The 14015-nt window shown below is 42.6% G+C and overlaps 1 protein-coding gene across 5 annotated transcripts in view; it reads left to right on the top strand.

Annotated features, from left to right (window-relative positions):
- The window catches only part of plce1 (phospholipase C, epsilon 1), a 74776-nt gene that overhangs the window by 37356 nt on the left and 23405 nt on the right, over nucleotides 1-14015 (top strand). For 4 of the 5 annotated variants that reach the window (XM_055894227.1, XM_055894060.1, XM_055894305.1 and 1 more), the window contains exon 4: nucleotides 2521-2770. In XM_055894227.1, coding sequence (XP_055750202.1) covers nucleotides 2521-2770 — 250 coding nt within the window. Of the gene's footprint in view, nucleotides 1-2520; nucleotides 2771-9258; nucleotides 9819-14015 lie in introns of those variants that run through there. The other variant, XM_055894397.1, reaches the window with a different exon arrangement.

Raw genomic sequence — 14015 nt, 5'->3', positions numbered from 1 at the left:
GTGTGTGTGCCATTTTTCTTTCAGCATCAGGGCTTTCTGTTAGTCAGACCTGGGTTGAAAGGTTATTTGAAATCTTTCAAATACTTGAGCTTTGGCCTGTCTGGAGGGCCAGGTTTGGACTTTTCTATTGGTTTCATTGCAACAGGTAAGCTCAATCAAGCACAGCTAATGTGTCTGGTTACAAAGAACAAGTAATGGTAGAATAATTGCAGCTGGTTTCACAGAAACGTTGTCGGGGTGAGATGAATGCTCTCGGAAGCCAATAAGATCAAGCTGTTATTTTAGTCCTTTTACCTCGGCTAATTTCCTTTTCAGATGTAAAAGGGCTTTTGGATATCATAAAGACGACATTATAGAGACATCCTGATCTGGTACTACTGTAGCCCCTGACCATCCAAATTGCCCTTGTTTTCTTGAACAGTTCAGACACCCTGTGTATTTTTGTAAAAGCTGTGCTATGGGATGTTCTGCGGCACTTCAATAGAGGAGAAAAAACGAGAACCAGCTAATTGAATTGCTAAGTATTATAGACTGTCTGCTTATCCTGGTTGCTGTGGCAATAATCTACTTAATTCTGGCTTTAACAAGGCAAGAGGAGGGTGTTATTGCACTAATGATATTGAAACATGAGATACCTGATGATTTTGGGGTATATGTTATCAATCAACATTTTTCAGCCCTTAAGATACATTTACCATAAAACATAACTGGATGAATAATTCGGAATAGTTTCTTAATACAATCAAACCCAACCTGCCAAGGTCTTGCTGTCTCTCTAAGGAGTAACAGTCGTCAGTACTGCTTTGACTTCACAGTCTGGGAACTTACCTGAGAGAGCACAATGCTCTATTCTCTTATCAGGCTGTCTGGCAATAGTGAATAACTGTGCTGGAAAGTGACTTCCTGCTCAGGTCCTCCATTCATTCAAACCTCTTAAGTCGCTACCTCGGTACATGTGTATACCGTAGGTCTTGTGAAGAGCAGGGACAAATTAGCAGGGTCATTCTGTTCAGAGGAAGGGCAAAGATTTAGCTAACTGTTTTTCCTGGAACCGATTGGTAGTAATGGCAGAATAATGGCAGCTGGTTTCACAAACGTTTTCAGAGTGAGATGAAATGCACTCGGAGGCCAGTAAGATCGAGCTGTTGATTTAGTCCTTTACCTCAGCTCTTTTCCTTCTCTTTGGATATCAGAAGGAAGACATTATGAAGACCTCTTCTGATCTTTACAAATATTACGTAACCCCGGGTGGATTTAAGATTACCAGGATTACATTTGTTAGTTGGAGTGTGTCGTTTAACTTTTAAAACCTTGTTTATACCAAAGTCTTGATCAGCCTGCTCATCATTTTGAGGCTGCAGAAGAAGAAATTGGACGTGGGGTAATAATATACTTATAGTAAAAGGGTCCCAGCTGTATTTATGGATCATATGTAAAACATGCATGCTATGCAAATCCCCTAGGGATAGGGGGATTCCTCTATACTCAAATAGACAGTAGTATTTGTATTTATTAAGGATCCCCATTAGCTGCTGCCAAGGCAGCAGCTACACTTCATGGGGTCCAAACAAGATTAAGGCTATTACATAAAAATAAATGAAACGGTACGTCATACAACACATTATTACACCACTACTCTACCACTACATATCTACAGTATCTATGTTCCTCTTTGTGGAACTTGACCATATGACTGGGCAGTAGTCCAGGTGCGATAGACTTCTTCCCAATTTAGCTACCGTTACATCTATATTTTTACCATAACAGTTTACGATCCAGGATTACGCCAAGCAGTTTAGTCTCCTCAACTTGCTCAATTTCTACATTTTATTTATTACAATCTTTAGTTGAGGTTTAGGGTTTAGTGAATGGTTTTGTCCCAAATACAATGCTTTTAGTTTAAAAATATTTAGGACTAGCTTATTTCTTGCCACCCATTTCTTAAACTGACTGCAGCTCTTTGTTAAGCATTGCAGTGATTTCACTTGCTGTGGTAGCTGATGTCTATGATGTGGACTCATCAGCATACATAGACACACAGGCTTTACTCAGTGGCAGGTCATTAGTAAAAAATAAAAATAAAAAAAAGTCAGGGACAGCTGCCCTGGGGTATGCCCGACTCTACCTGGATTAGGTTGGAGAGGCTTCCATCAAAGAACACCGTATGTGTTTTGTTATACAAGTACCTCTCAATCCACAATATAGCACAGGATGTAAAGCTATAACACAAACGTTTTTTCAGCAGCAGACTATGATCGGTAATGTCAAAAGCTGTTGAGTGCTCTTCCCTATAAGCGTGATGAAAGTCAGTTTTTATGTTGTTTACTGTGAAATAGCGTTGTATCTGGTCAAACACAATTATTAGTTTTAGCTGGAGGAGCTCCACTTTAACCCAGGTCTCCGTAACCCGGGATAACCAGGTCATTATTGTAGAAGATATAATTTGTTCTGAATAACTTTGCTGTATCTGGCCAAACAGCATTTTCTTTTATAAATACATGTCTTCTCTTCTGTCCACAGATCCACCATGCGCTGAGTGTTGAGGACAACCTACTGCAGCCGTGCAGGAAGCTCCTAGCCTTTGCTGGATGTGTGTGTCTCAGGGTGACATGCCCGGCTCAGCCTAGGTACGGGTACCGTGCCAGCTCCCAGAGGACCTCAGTGTATGCCTGTCTGACCGGGGCCCTGCTGGAGGCCACCGCCGCCCTCGGGGCCCGCAGCACTCTGCCCAGTGTAACCGTTGGCTCCACTGGACACGCCATGCTCAAAGGTAAGGTGTGTATGTGTGTGTTATAGGAGGCTAGTGTATGTTTTTGTATGTATGTATGTATCTTTACTACTGTTCAAATGTTCGGGGTCACTTAGAAATGTCCTTGTTTTTGAAATAAAAGCAATTTTTTGGTCCATTTGAAATAACATCACATTTTTCAGAAACACAGTGTAGACATTATTAATGTTGTAAATGACTATTGTAGCTGGAAACGGCTGATTTTTGAATGGAATATCTACATAGGCGTACAGAGGCCCATTATCAGCAACCATCACTCCTGCGGAGTTCCTCTGTCCAGTGTCTGTGTTCTTTTGCTCATCTTAATCTTTTATTTTTATTTGCCAGTCTGAGATATGGCTTTTTCTTTGCAACTCTGCCTAGAAGGCCAGCATCCCGGAGTCGCCTCTTCACTGTTGACGCGGGTACTATTTAATGAAGCTGACAGTTGAGGACTTGTGAGGCGTCTATTTCTCAAACTAGACACTTTAATATACTTGTCCTCTTGCTCAGTTTGTGCTGTTCTGTGAAGGGAGTAGTACACAGCGTTGTACGAGTTCCTCAGTTTCTTGGCAATTTCTCGCATGAAATAGCCTTCATTTCTCAGAACAAGAATAGACTGATGAGTTTCAGAAGAATGTGCTTTGATTTTGGCCATTTTGAGCCTGTAATCGAACCCACAAATCCTGATGCTCAACTAGTCTAAAGAAGGCCAGTTGTATTGCTTCTTTAATGATCACAACAGTTTTCAGCTGTGCTAACATAATTGCAAAAGGGTTTTCTAATGATCCATTAGACTTTTAAAATTATAAACTTGGATTAGCTAACACAACGTGCCATTGGAACCCAGGAGTGATGGTTGCTGATAATGGGCCTCTGTACGCCTATGTACAATTGAAGTCGGAAGTTTACATACACTTATGTTGGAGTCAATAAAACTAGTTTTTCAACCACTCCACAGATTTCTTGTTAACAAACTATAGTTTTGGCAAGTCGGCTAGAACATGTACTTTGTGCATGACACAAGTCATTTTTCCAACAATTGTTTACAGACAGATTATTTAACTTATAATTCACTGTACAACAATTCCAGTGGGTCAGAAGTTTACATACACGAAGTTGACTGTGCCTTTAAACAGCTTGGAAAACTCCAGAAAATTATGTAATGGCTTTAGAAGCTTCTGTTAGGCTAATTGACATCATTTGAGTCAATTGAGTCAAACGTCAGGAAAATAATTGTAGACCTCCACAAGTCTGTTTCATCCTTGGGAGCAATTTCCAAACGCCTGAAAGTGCCTCGTTCATCTGTACAAACAATAGTACGCAAGTATAAACACCATGGGATCACGCAGCCGTCATACCGTTCAGGAAGGAGACTCGTTCTGTCTCCTAGAGATGAACGTACTTTGGTGCGAAAAGTGCAAAACAATCCCAGAACAACAGCAAAAGACTTTGTGAAGATGCTGGAGGAAACAGGTACAAACGTATCTATATCCACAGTAAAATGAGTCCTATATCGACATAACCAGAAAGGCCGCTCAGCAAGGAAGAAACCACTGCTCCAAAACCGCCATAAAAAAAGCCAGACTACGGTTTGCAACTGCACATGGAGACAAAGATCGTACTTTTTGGAGAAATGCCCTCTGGTCTGATGAAACAAAAATAGAACTGTTTGGCCATAATGGGCATTGTTATGTTTGGAGGAAGAAGGGGGATGCTTGCAAGCCGAAGAACAACTTCCCAACCGTGAAGCACGGGGGTGGCAGCATCATATTGTGGGGGTACTTTGCTGCAGGAGGGACTGGTGAACTTCACAAAATAGATCGCACCATGAGGCAGGAAAATTATGTGGATATATTGAAGCAACATCTCAAGACATCAGTAAGTTAAAGCTTGGTCGTAAATGGGTCTTCCAAATGGACAATGACCCCAAGCATACTTCCAAAGTTGTGGCAAAATGGCTTAAGGACAGAAATGTCAAGGTATTGGAGTGGCCATCACAAAGCCCTGACCTCAATCCTATAGAACATTTGTGGGCAGAACTTAAAAAGCATGTACCAGCAAGGAGGCCTACAAACCTGACAGTTATACCAGCTCTGTCAGGAGGAATGGGCCAACATTCACCCAACTTACTGTGGGAAGCTTGTGGAAGGCTACCCAAAAAGTTTGACCCAAGTTAAACAATTTAAAGGTAATGCTACCAAATACTAATTGAGTGTATGTAAACTTCTGACCCACTGGGAATGTGATGAAATTCATAAATCATAATTTTACGTTCTTAAAATAAAGTGGTGATCCTAACTGACATAAGACATGGAATTTTTACTTGGATTAAATGTCAGGAATTGTGAAAAACTGAGTTTAAATGTATTTGCCTAAGGTGTATGTAAACTTCCGACTTCAACTGTAGATATTCCATTAAAAATCTGTTGTTTCCACCTACAATAGTCATTTACAACATTAACAATGTCTACACTGTATTTCTGATCAATTCGATGGTATTTTAATGGACAAAAAACTTGCTTTTCTTTCAAAAAGAAGGAAATATACAATACAGGGTGTGTGTGTGTGTGATCAACCAATGTTCTGTTGAATCTGAGAAGGTCTCTCAGAAGGGCCCAGAAGTCCCTCTGTGGTTTGTGTCCTCATAATAATGCAGCATACCGACTACTACTACGACACTAAACCTTTTTCGGATGCATTTTGTACCACACGCAGTTTAACAGAAAGTGGTCTGAACTTCAGATTAACTAGGTAGAACTTGAATTGGCTTGTATTTCTGTCTGACTTCGTTCTCTGTCCCCGGCTCGTGTTCCAGAAGGGAAGGTCTGTGTGTTCCTGTGGGTTGTTCCTGATATTTGAACTACAGTTTAATAGAATAGAAGAGGTCCTCATTAGTTATGTATTCCCCAGTGATCTGCTCTCTTATTTTTCCCACATGCTGGCTAGCTCAGGTCTGGCCGCATTGGACCATGTGAGAGAGGAGAGGATGGGGACTGTGGTTTTTGCCCCCCCCCCCCCCTTTACATGTCTGTCTGGCTGTCTAACCTAGGCCAGGCACCCGGCACGTTGGGCCCTGTGGTCGTATATACCTTGTTGTTTTAGACTTTCACAGGCTTCACAAGGATTGGGTATCAATAAAAAGCTCATTAATGTAGCTTATTTCGAGCACCTTCAGAACTGTTCAAATCTTATGTTCTCTAAAGTTCTTTATTTGTTAGTGTGGGTTTTCCAACGTTGTTATTCAGCGATATTAGATATCAATCCTTGTGTTGATGAGACTGATGGTGCCAACTAATGATAAAAACAACCCACGCTAATCTATTCACTCTCCCTAGTTTAGCTAAGTGGCCTGCAGTGAGTCACGCTGAGGTTCAACTCTGCACCTCGTCCAAATCAGAAAAGCTAGCAAATTAAAAACGCAATATGCACTTAAAAGATGGCTGCTTTGCTCCTTTGATTAGCACAAGTACTTTATTTCCCCTCTCTCCCTGATTGTCTCCTGGTCTAATCTGATGTTGGCTGACTTCTGCCTTCTTTCTAGCTGGCCCGCACACTCTCTGTGTCTCCTTGTGTCTCTTGCGAGAGTCTCTCGTGCTGCCTCTCTGTCTCTCTCTCACGCTCCACAGTGATGATTTCACCTTGAAGTCTCCCGTGGGCCTGTCTAGCACGATGATGTAACACCCACACACACAAAGAGAGAGCGGTGTAAGCGTATCCCCCCTCTGGCTCGGACGAAAATCCTGCTGGACAGTGGCCAGGTGACAGGCCGTCTGATGCGGCTTTGACACATTGAGTCACTAGCCCCCTCGCCATCCCCGCCGTCCAAATATATTAATTGCATGAGCATTCCTTTGTCATAGAGTCCGGGAAGGCGTACGGCATTCGATCAGTACCAGAACTGAAAGCTGATAGGGCCCTTTGTAGGACTTGATTGAGATGCCGGTAGCTGTCGTGCGAGGTTGGATTGAGGCGGTAAATAAGGAGAAAGAGACCCCCGATGTTAGGCAATGCTATGGACTGCAGAATGTATTCACCCAGCAGGTTTAGAAACTATAGCAGTTTACTCCAGTACTTCTCTTATTTGTACAGTATGATCCACAGGAAAGGTTTTGAGTCAAAGCCCGCAGAATACATGAAGATTCTACCTGCCTCTGTTTTGATTTGCAGACTCGGTTCTGATAAATAAGAACATTTGGTCCGAAACACATCCGTCGTCTTTCTTTGATATGCAGATTGTTGATGATCTCTATATACGGTAGTCTCCCTCAGGAGTCCAGTTGATGTTTTCATCTGTGGAAGAGTCTTTTCATAATGGAATGTCAGTCAGGGGTTTGTGTTGTTTGAAGTGGAGGCTGAGTGTGGTTGCGCCTGTACCACACACAGTGGAGGAGTCCATCACCACCTAGCGATCTTGTTCTCGTCTCTGGAATATGAAAACATTGTATTAACCCTTTCTTCAAAGGGCGAGGTCAGAGAGGCTTGTTTTGGGATCCACCTGTCTTCTCCTCTTCCTTGCCTTCTTCCAATTGGCTACATACTGTTACTGTCGTGTTCCCTTCAGTACATTGTCACTGATGTTAAAATGCTGTAGTCGTCTTCCAGCCAAGAGCAGTGTTACTGCGACTATCTACTGTAATAAGTAGAGAACAGATACAGTAAGGTGTAGATTGCTATTGAGCGACTTATTTAGAGATGGGAACAATATCATTTGATGACTGGCATTTGTGAAGGCTTATGACTTTAATCAAATATTTCTAGATCATGCCAAATGATCAGAAGCATTCTAACACTTGATCAAGGTGTTTCAAACGTAGATGTTCAGAGGCACGCCGATGACCGAAAGACTCGGTGATGTCAGTGCTGTATGTGGATTGAGGACATTCAAAACCACCCTCGTCGTTATTGTTATGAGGGTTGAGGGTGACATACTGGCAGCTGCAAACACAAATAACGGCTTCAGAAAAATGCTGGCTGGAATAGCCAGGTCAAGATCAGGTCAAAGTACAGCGAGATCCACCAGTATGCTAGAATGAAAACCGCTTGTTTGTCTGAAGTGCAAACCCACATGGCGAGAGGTTGCGTGTAAGCCCAGGTTGTCAGCTAGCGTTGTTTATGTTGAACTGCTGCGCAGTGACTGCGCTTGGCCAGCTATCGCATTGTCAGCTTGTGGACAAAAAGCAGGTGTGGGTTAAACAATGAAGCCTTTCGTCCTCTTTTGAGTAGTCATGTTATGAAAAGCCGTGTTCAGTTTTTTTTGGTTTGTGTACTGAATAGGGTGAAGCTTGAAGTCTTGTCCTACAGATCACATTGTCTAAATGTGGTTTAAATGACTAATTAAGGGGAATACTGTTTGGCTTCCTCCCAACAGGCTGTTGATATACATTGTGTGTTTGAACTATATATTTGGCGACATGGCGGGGGAAGCTTAGGGGAAGTCTCCACTTTTTAAGGCTGTCAAGGGTGTATGACCTCATGCTTTACAGAGATGACACCACAGGTCCCAGATTTGGTAGGGCAAAAACAAAAACCCTGGGGCCAAGAGTTTTTCCTTATCTGGTAGCCGATCCAGGTAAAACTGGACCTTATATGGTATGAAGGTGTTTATCAGTTGTTAAAAGTTTTAATATGGGCTATGATAGGACCAGTGTTTTTGTCATCCGGTCACATGGTTTGAAAAACACTCCTGGAAAAACTCCTGGGTTTGGGGAGGATGAAACCCCTGTCAAACTGCGGCAACCTGTACTTGTTTCACATGAAATCATATGGATTCTTTTTTTTAAGCTAGACTAACAGGGAATGAACAGACAGCCAGCAACATGATTGGACAATAGCACTCACCGGGCTGAGCTTGCTTCATGCCTGCCCTATGCAACTGTAGGCGTAATAAAAAAATGATCTCAGTCTGTCAGCTATTGTGTTCATTGAGTAATTCAAGTTAATCATTTTGTATTGAAATCGTCTAGGTCGCCTAGTCAGCGTAAGTTTGAAAATAAACCACATTTGATCCCATTCACATTTTCTCTTAACACAAATAAATGGGCTATAAATACTTCATGTTAGTGCTTTGTTTACCCTGGCCAGAGGGACAGAGCGTAGTAATGTGAGTGATGTGTCAAAGTAATAAATAAATAGTATATTCATTTATTTTGGCGTTGTGAAAACAGCTAACTGCGGGGGGGGTGTGGTTGTCACGTTTGCTAAATAAATAAGCTACCAGAGGAAAGTGGAGAGCGCGATTTCCCTAAATCTGATTTCTCAAGACACACACAGAGCCTGCAGCAGCACTCCGATGTGAAGGACAGAGAAATTGTGCGTGAGTTGACCAATCATGAGGGAATTTGTTTAAAAAAACAACACTGCGCATCTTTTTAACACGTTATCATCAATATGTTTTTATTCAACTAAATCAGAAGAGGTGAGGCGCTGCACCACCTAAGTGAAAAGTGCTGGGGAAAATGCCAGCTTACCACATGTATTCTGGCAGCACTCAGTATTACCTTGATATTCTGTTCGTCAGACTTAAATGTTCCTTTGGACTGGGGAGTGACTAAGCTTTATCTGAATATATTTATCTGAAAACCATTTTACAACCACCAGTAAATCAATGGTACACTCCTTTTCTCTGAGATTTCCCTCCACTTTGTAATGAGTCATATTTGGCTTCTAGACTACATGCTTAGATGCTTGACTCCCCCTCTGTGGCAGGACATGTGTAGCCTTCATGTGTATGTAAACTGACCTCACAGAGAGGAGCTGGGGGAGGGAGAGTGTTGGGGCCATCGGTGTCTCTCTGTGTGGGGTGTTATAGCTGGAGGTGGGGGGCTGGCTGCAGGCGTTGCTGGCGCATGGCTGTGAGGTTTGTAGCGTGTCAGCTCGGGGAGCAGCAGAGCAACGAGAGCTGGAGAGCAGCTGGCGCTCCTGATGTGGGCAAGTGCACCTCGCCGGTGCTGTGTGAACAACCACGGAGCTAACAGTAACGACAGCGCTGCTCCCGCCGTCCGCAGCTCAGCCATGAAGCACTCCCACAGGATGGACTTCAAGCTGATCAGTAAGTGGGCTTTAAATGAAACCGTCTAGAGACAGACAGGATTCAGTGCTGTTGTCCTATGGCATGTACTATAATGGGTGTGTGTGGACTATACTATGACTATACTGGGAGTGTGTGGACTATACTATGACTATACTGGGAGTGTGTGGACTACTGTGAGTGTGGACTACTGTGAGAGTGTGGACTATACTATGACTATACTGTGAGTGTGCGGACTGTACTGTGTGTGTAGACTACTGCGAGTATGTGGACTATGAGTGTGTGTACTGTACTGTGAGTGTGTAGACTGTACAATGACTGTGCTGTGAGTGTGTAGACTGTACAATGACTGTACTGTGAGTGTGTGGACTGTACTGTGACTACTGTGAGTGTGTGGACTATACTGTGACTGTACTGTGGGTGTGTGGACTATACTATGACTGTACTGGGGGTGTGTGGACTGTACTGTGAGTGTGTGGACTACTGTGTCGGTACTGTGAGTGTGTGGACTATACTGTGAAGGTGTGGACTATTGTGACTTTACTGTGAGTGTGTGGACTATACTGTGAGTGTGTGGACTATACTGTGAGTGTGTGGACTATACTCTGACTACTGTGAGTGTGTGGATTGTACTGCGAGTGTGGACTATACTGTGACTATATACTGTGAAGGTGTGGACTATACTGTGGGTGTGTGGACTATACTGTGACTATACTGTGAGTGTTTGGAGTATACTGTGAGTGTGGACTATACTGTGACTATATACTGTGAGTGTGTGGACTATACCGTGAGTGTGTGGACTATACTGTGAGTGTGTGGACTATACTGTGACTGTACTGTGAGTGTGTGGATTGTACTGTGAGTGTGGACTTTACTGTGACTATACTGTGAAGGTGTGGACTATACTGTGGGTGTGTGGACTATACTGTGACTATACTGTGAGTGTGTGGACTATACTGTGAGTGTGTGAACTATACTGTGTGTGTGGACTATATTGTGACTATACGGTGAGTGTGTGGACTATACTGTGTGTGTGGACTATATTGTAACTATACTGTGAGTGTGTGGACTATACAGTGAGTGTGGACTATATTGTGACTATACTGTGAGTGTGTGGACTATACTGTGAGTGTGTGGAGGCTCTCTTCACTCAACAGTAAGCTATCTGCCTGCACCTTAGCAGCCTTCTCAAGTGTGTGTGATTAGATTTCTTCAGTTTCTATAGCTAGCCTACTCCTGTGGGTTGTCACTTGTCTCCACAGAGTTTCTGTCTCCAGAGCTGTCACAGACTGTTGCCACGCTTGTCTCTGTCTGTGGCTAGTTTACCAGGACTGGCTGGTCACATTATGTCCTGGTTTGTAATGGCATGTTTTATTTTGAGCTCCAAGGACAGACTTCTGTTCCTCTACAGTCTGTTGCAATGTTGTTTTGAATGATGTGGATTTGTTGACTTGAAACAGTATTTTTGATGTCATGAATTTGTTGTGTGGTTTGGGCTTTAGAGAGACTCTGGTCAGGTACCGAGGTTATAGTCTGTATCCGCTGATGTAAAAAGGGCTTTATAAATGCATTTGATTGATTGATACAAGGTTTTGGAGTGTTGTGTTAGGTCCTTGTCATGAAACTGATATGGGTAAAGTCAATTTATCATAATAAAGAAATGTGTATATAACCAGGCTGGTTTTAGATAAATGAAACAATGATCTCCGACTTGATGCACCTGTTTGATTCATCCCCTACTGTAGTTATGATTGTCATCACTGCAGCAGTGAGTAACGTCAGACATGTTAAAGGTTCTGTGCTCTGCTCAGGTCAGTATAAATAGCCAGGTGATTCATCATGGCATGGCTCAAGCTACAGTCATTTCAAACTTCTCTTGATCAGGTTTTGTAATGGTTTACATTCTGTTATTCTCCTTCGTCACGCCAATAAGCATCCTACCGACTTGCTCCTCACACAGGAAATACCACAGAGGGGCAAAGGGAAAGAACTCTCTCGACTCAGGTCTTGACTCTCTTTCCTGAGAGTCTGACCTATGGCCTTTAAGCACCCTGAATACAGCTCGGAAGTATATTGTTGTACAGACACGGGCCGTGACACAGGCTGACAGAAAGACGCCGAGTGTGATCACAGAGGACGTCTCCTCAGCAGGATGTACATTAGGCTACAGCCTGGACCAGCCAGCTAGGCAGCCTGGGTATTCCCTATATAGTGCACTACTTTTTACCAGAGCCCTATTGGACCTGGCCAAACCTAGTGCACTACTATATAGGATGTAGTCTATCACAGTGCCATCCGTTTCGTCACCAAAGCCCCATATACTACCCACCACTGTGACCTATACGCTCTCGTTGGCTGGTCCTCGCTTCATACTCGTCGCCAAACCCACTGGCTCCAGGTCATCTACAAGACCCTGCTAGGTAAAGTCCCCCCTTATCTCAGCTCGTTGGTGACCATAGCAGCACCCACCTGTAGCACGCACTCCAGCAGGTATATCTCTCTGGTCACCCCCAAAACCAATTCTTCCTTTGGCCGCCTCTCCTTACAGTTCTCTGCTGCCAATGACTGGAACGAACTACAAAAATCTCTGAAACTGGAAACACTTATCTCCCTCACTAGCTTTAAGCACCAGCTGTCAGAGCAGCTCACAGATTACTGCACCTGTACATAGCCCATCTATAATTTAGCCCAAACAACTACCCCTTCCCCTACTGTATTTATTTATTTTGCTCCTTTGCACCCCATTATTTCTCTCTCTACTTTGCACATTCTTCCACTGCAAATCTACCATTCCAGTGTTTTACTTGCTATATTGTATTTACTTCGCCACCATGGCCTTTTTTTTGCCTTCACCTCCCTTATCTCACCTCCATTTGCTCACATTGTATATAGACTTATTTTTCTACTGTATTATTGACTGTATGTTTGTTTTACTCCATGTGTATCTCTGTGTTGTTGTATGTGTCGAACTGCTTTGCTTTATCTTGGCCAGGTCGCAATTGTAAATGAGAACTTGTTCTCAACTTGCCTACCTGGTTAAATAAAGGTGAAATAAATCAAAAATCAATAGGAATAAGGAGCCATTTAGGATACAACTGGGATTCTTTTCTAAAACAGAATCTTTGCAGACACTCTCCCATGAGCCCTGCTTCACCAGGCTTTTATGCAAGGCTTATGCTGTGCTTTGAGTAGGGCATCGTGCATAAAGATTAGGGAGCGGGAGACACTTAGCCCCGGAGTATTGTACTACATGATCAAATGCAATTTATTTCCACTTCAAAAGGTAGCTCATAAAAAGAGGACATTGAGCAGATGTTGGAGATGGATGATAACAGACGTTGATTTGTTGAAAATATTTCCAGGGCCGTATGCACAGCTTTTTAAAAAAAAATTAAATGTTCAATATTAGTTTTGAGATATTAACTTGATAAGAAGTCAATGATTTATAGCATTATAAAACCAAAACAAATGCTGCTCTTGTTTAAGGGAGAGTAGTGTTATTGACTACAAGGATAAAAGGGCTAATATGGTCAATGGCAATGTTTGAGCTTCAACTGTAATATGGGGGCCCAATAAAACACTGAGCCCCCTTTACCAAGGTTCTAAAAATAAGAAGAATTAATCAAATGATTGTTTATGTTCTGCTTTTATGCCATTCTAGAACTTTCTGATTATGTTCTGGCTATAAAGCGGGGCCCTTTATATATTTCACCCACGTCAGTATCATTTTAAAGGGGAAATCTGCAGTGGCTACATAGCCATTTATTCTTGAAGAATATAGGCCCAAATTATAAATGCCTTGTAAGCTTAGTTCAACTATCTTACTCCATCAGAATCCAAAACACGGGCTTATTTTACTCCGGTGTAAACAAACACTGTACAACCTCAAAACAGGGTTAAAATTGTCATTTTGATCTCATAGATGGTCAGTCCCTTTCATCCATAACTCGGTCTATGAATTTGAGTAGTTACATTTCTCCACCGCCATCCCTCAGCTGTTTACCCAAACAGTGGTGGGATGGTCCCTTTTTCTTATTGTTTAAACTGTCCCTTTTTATGTCTGACATTTTTTTTAGTATTTATTTTTTACCACAAGTCCTAGTGCAGTCTGCGGGATGTTGTGTTTAGTTAGACTCCGCTCTAGGCCGCAGCATGATAGATCGCGTCAATCTCACAATGTAAACGGCACACAATGTTCATTACCGAGAGCAGTTGAGA

The sequence above is a fragment of the Salvelinus fontinalis genome, chromosome 1 (assembly GCF_029448725.1).
Source record: "Salvelinus fontinalis isolate EN_2023a chromosome 1, ASM2944872v1, whole genome shotgun sequence".
In the NCBI taxonomy this organism is placed as follows: Eukaryota; Metazoa; Chordata; class Actinopteri; order Salmoniformes; family Salmonidae; genus Salvelinus; species Salvelinus fontinalis.
Note: the sequence above shows the minus strand (reverse complement) of the source record. Positions and strands in the feature narration are given on the sequence as shown.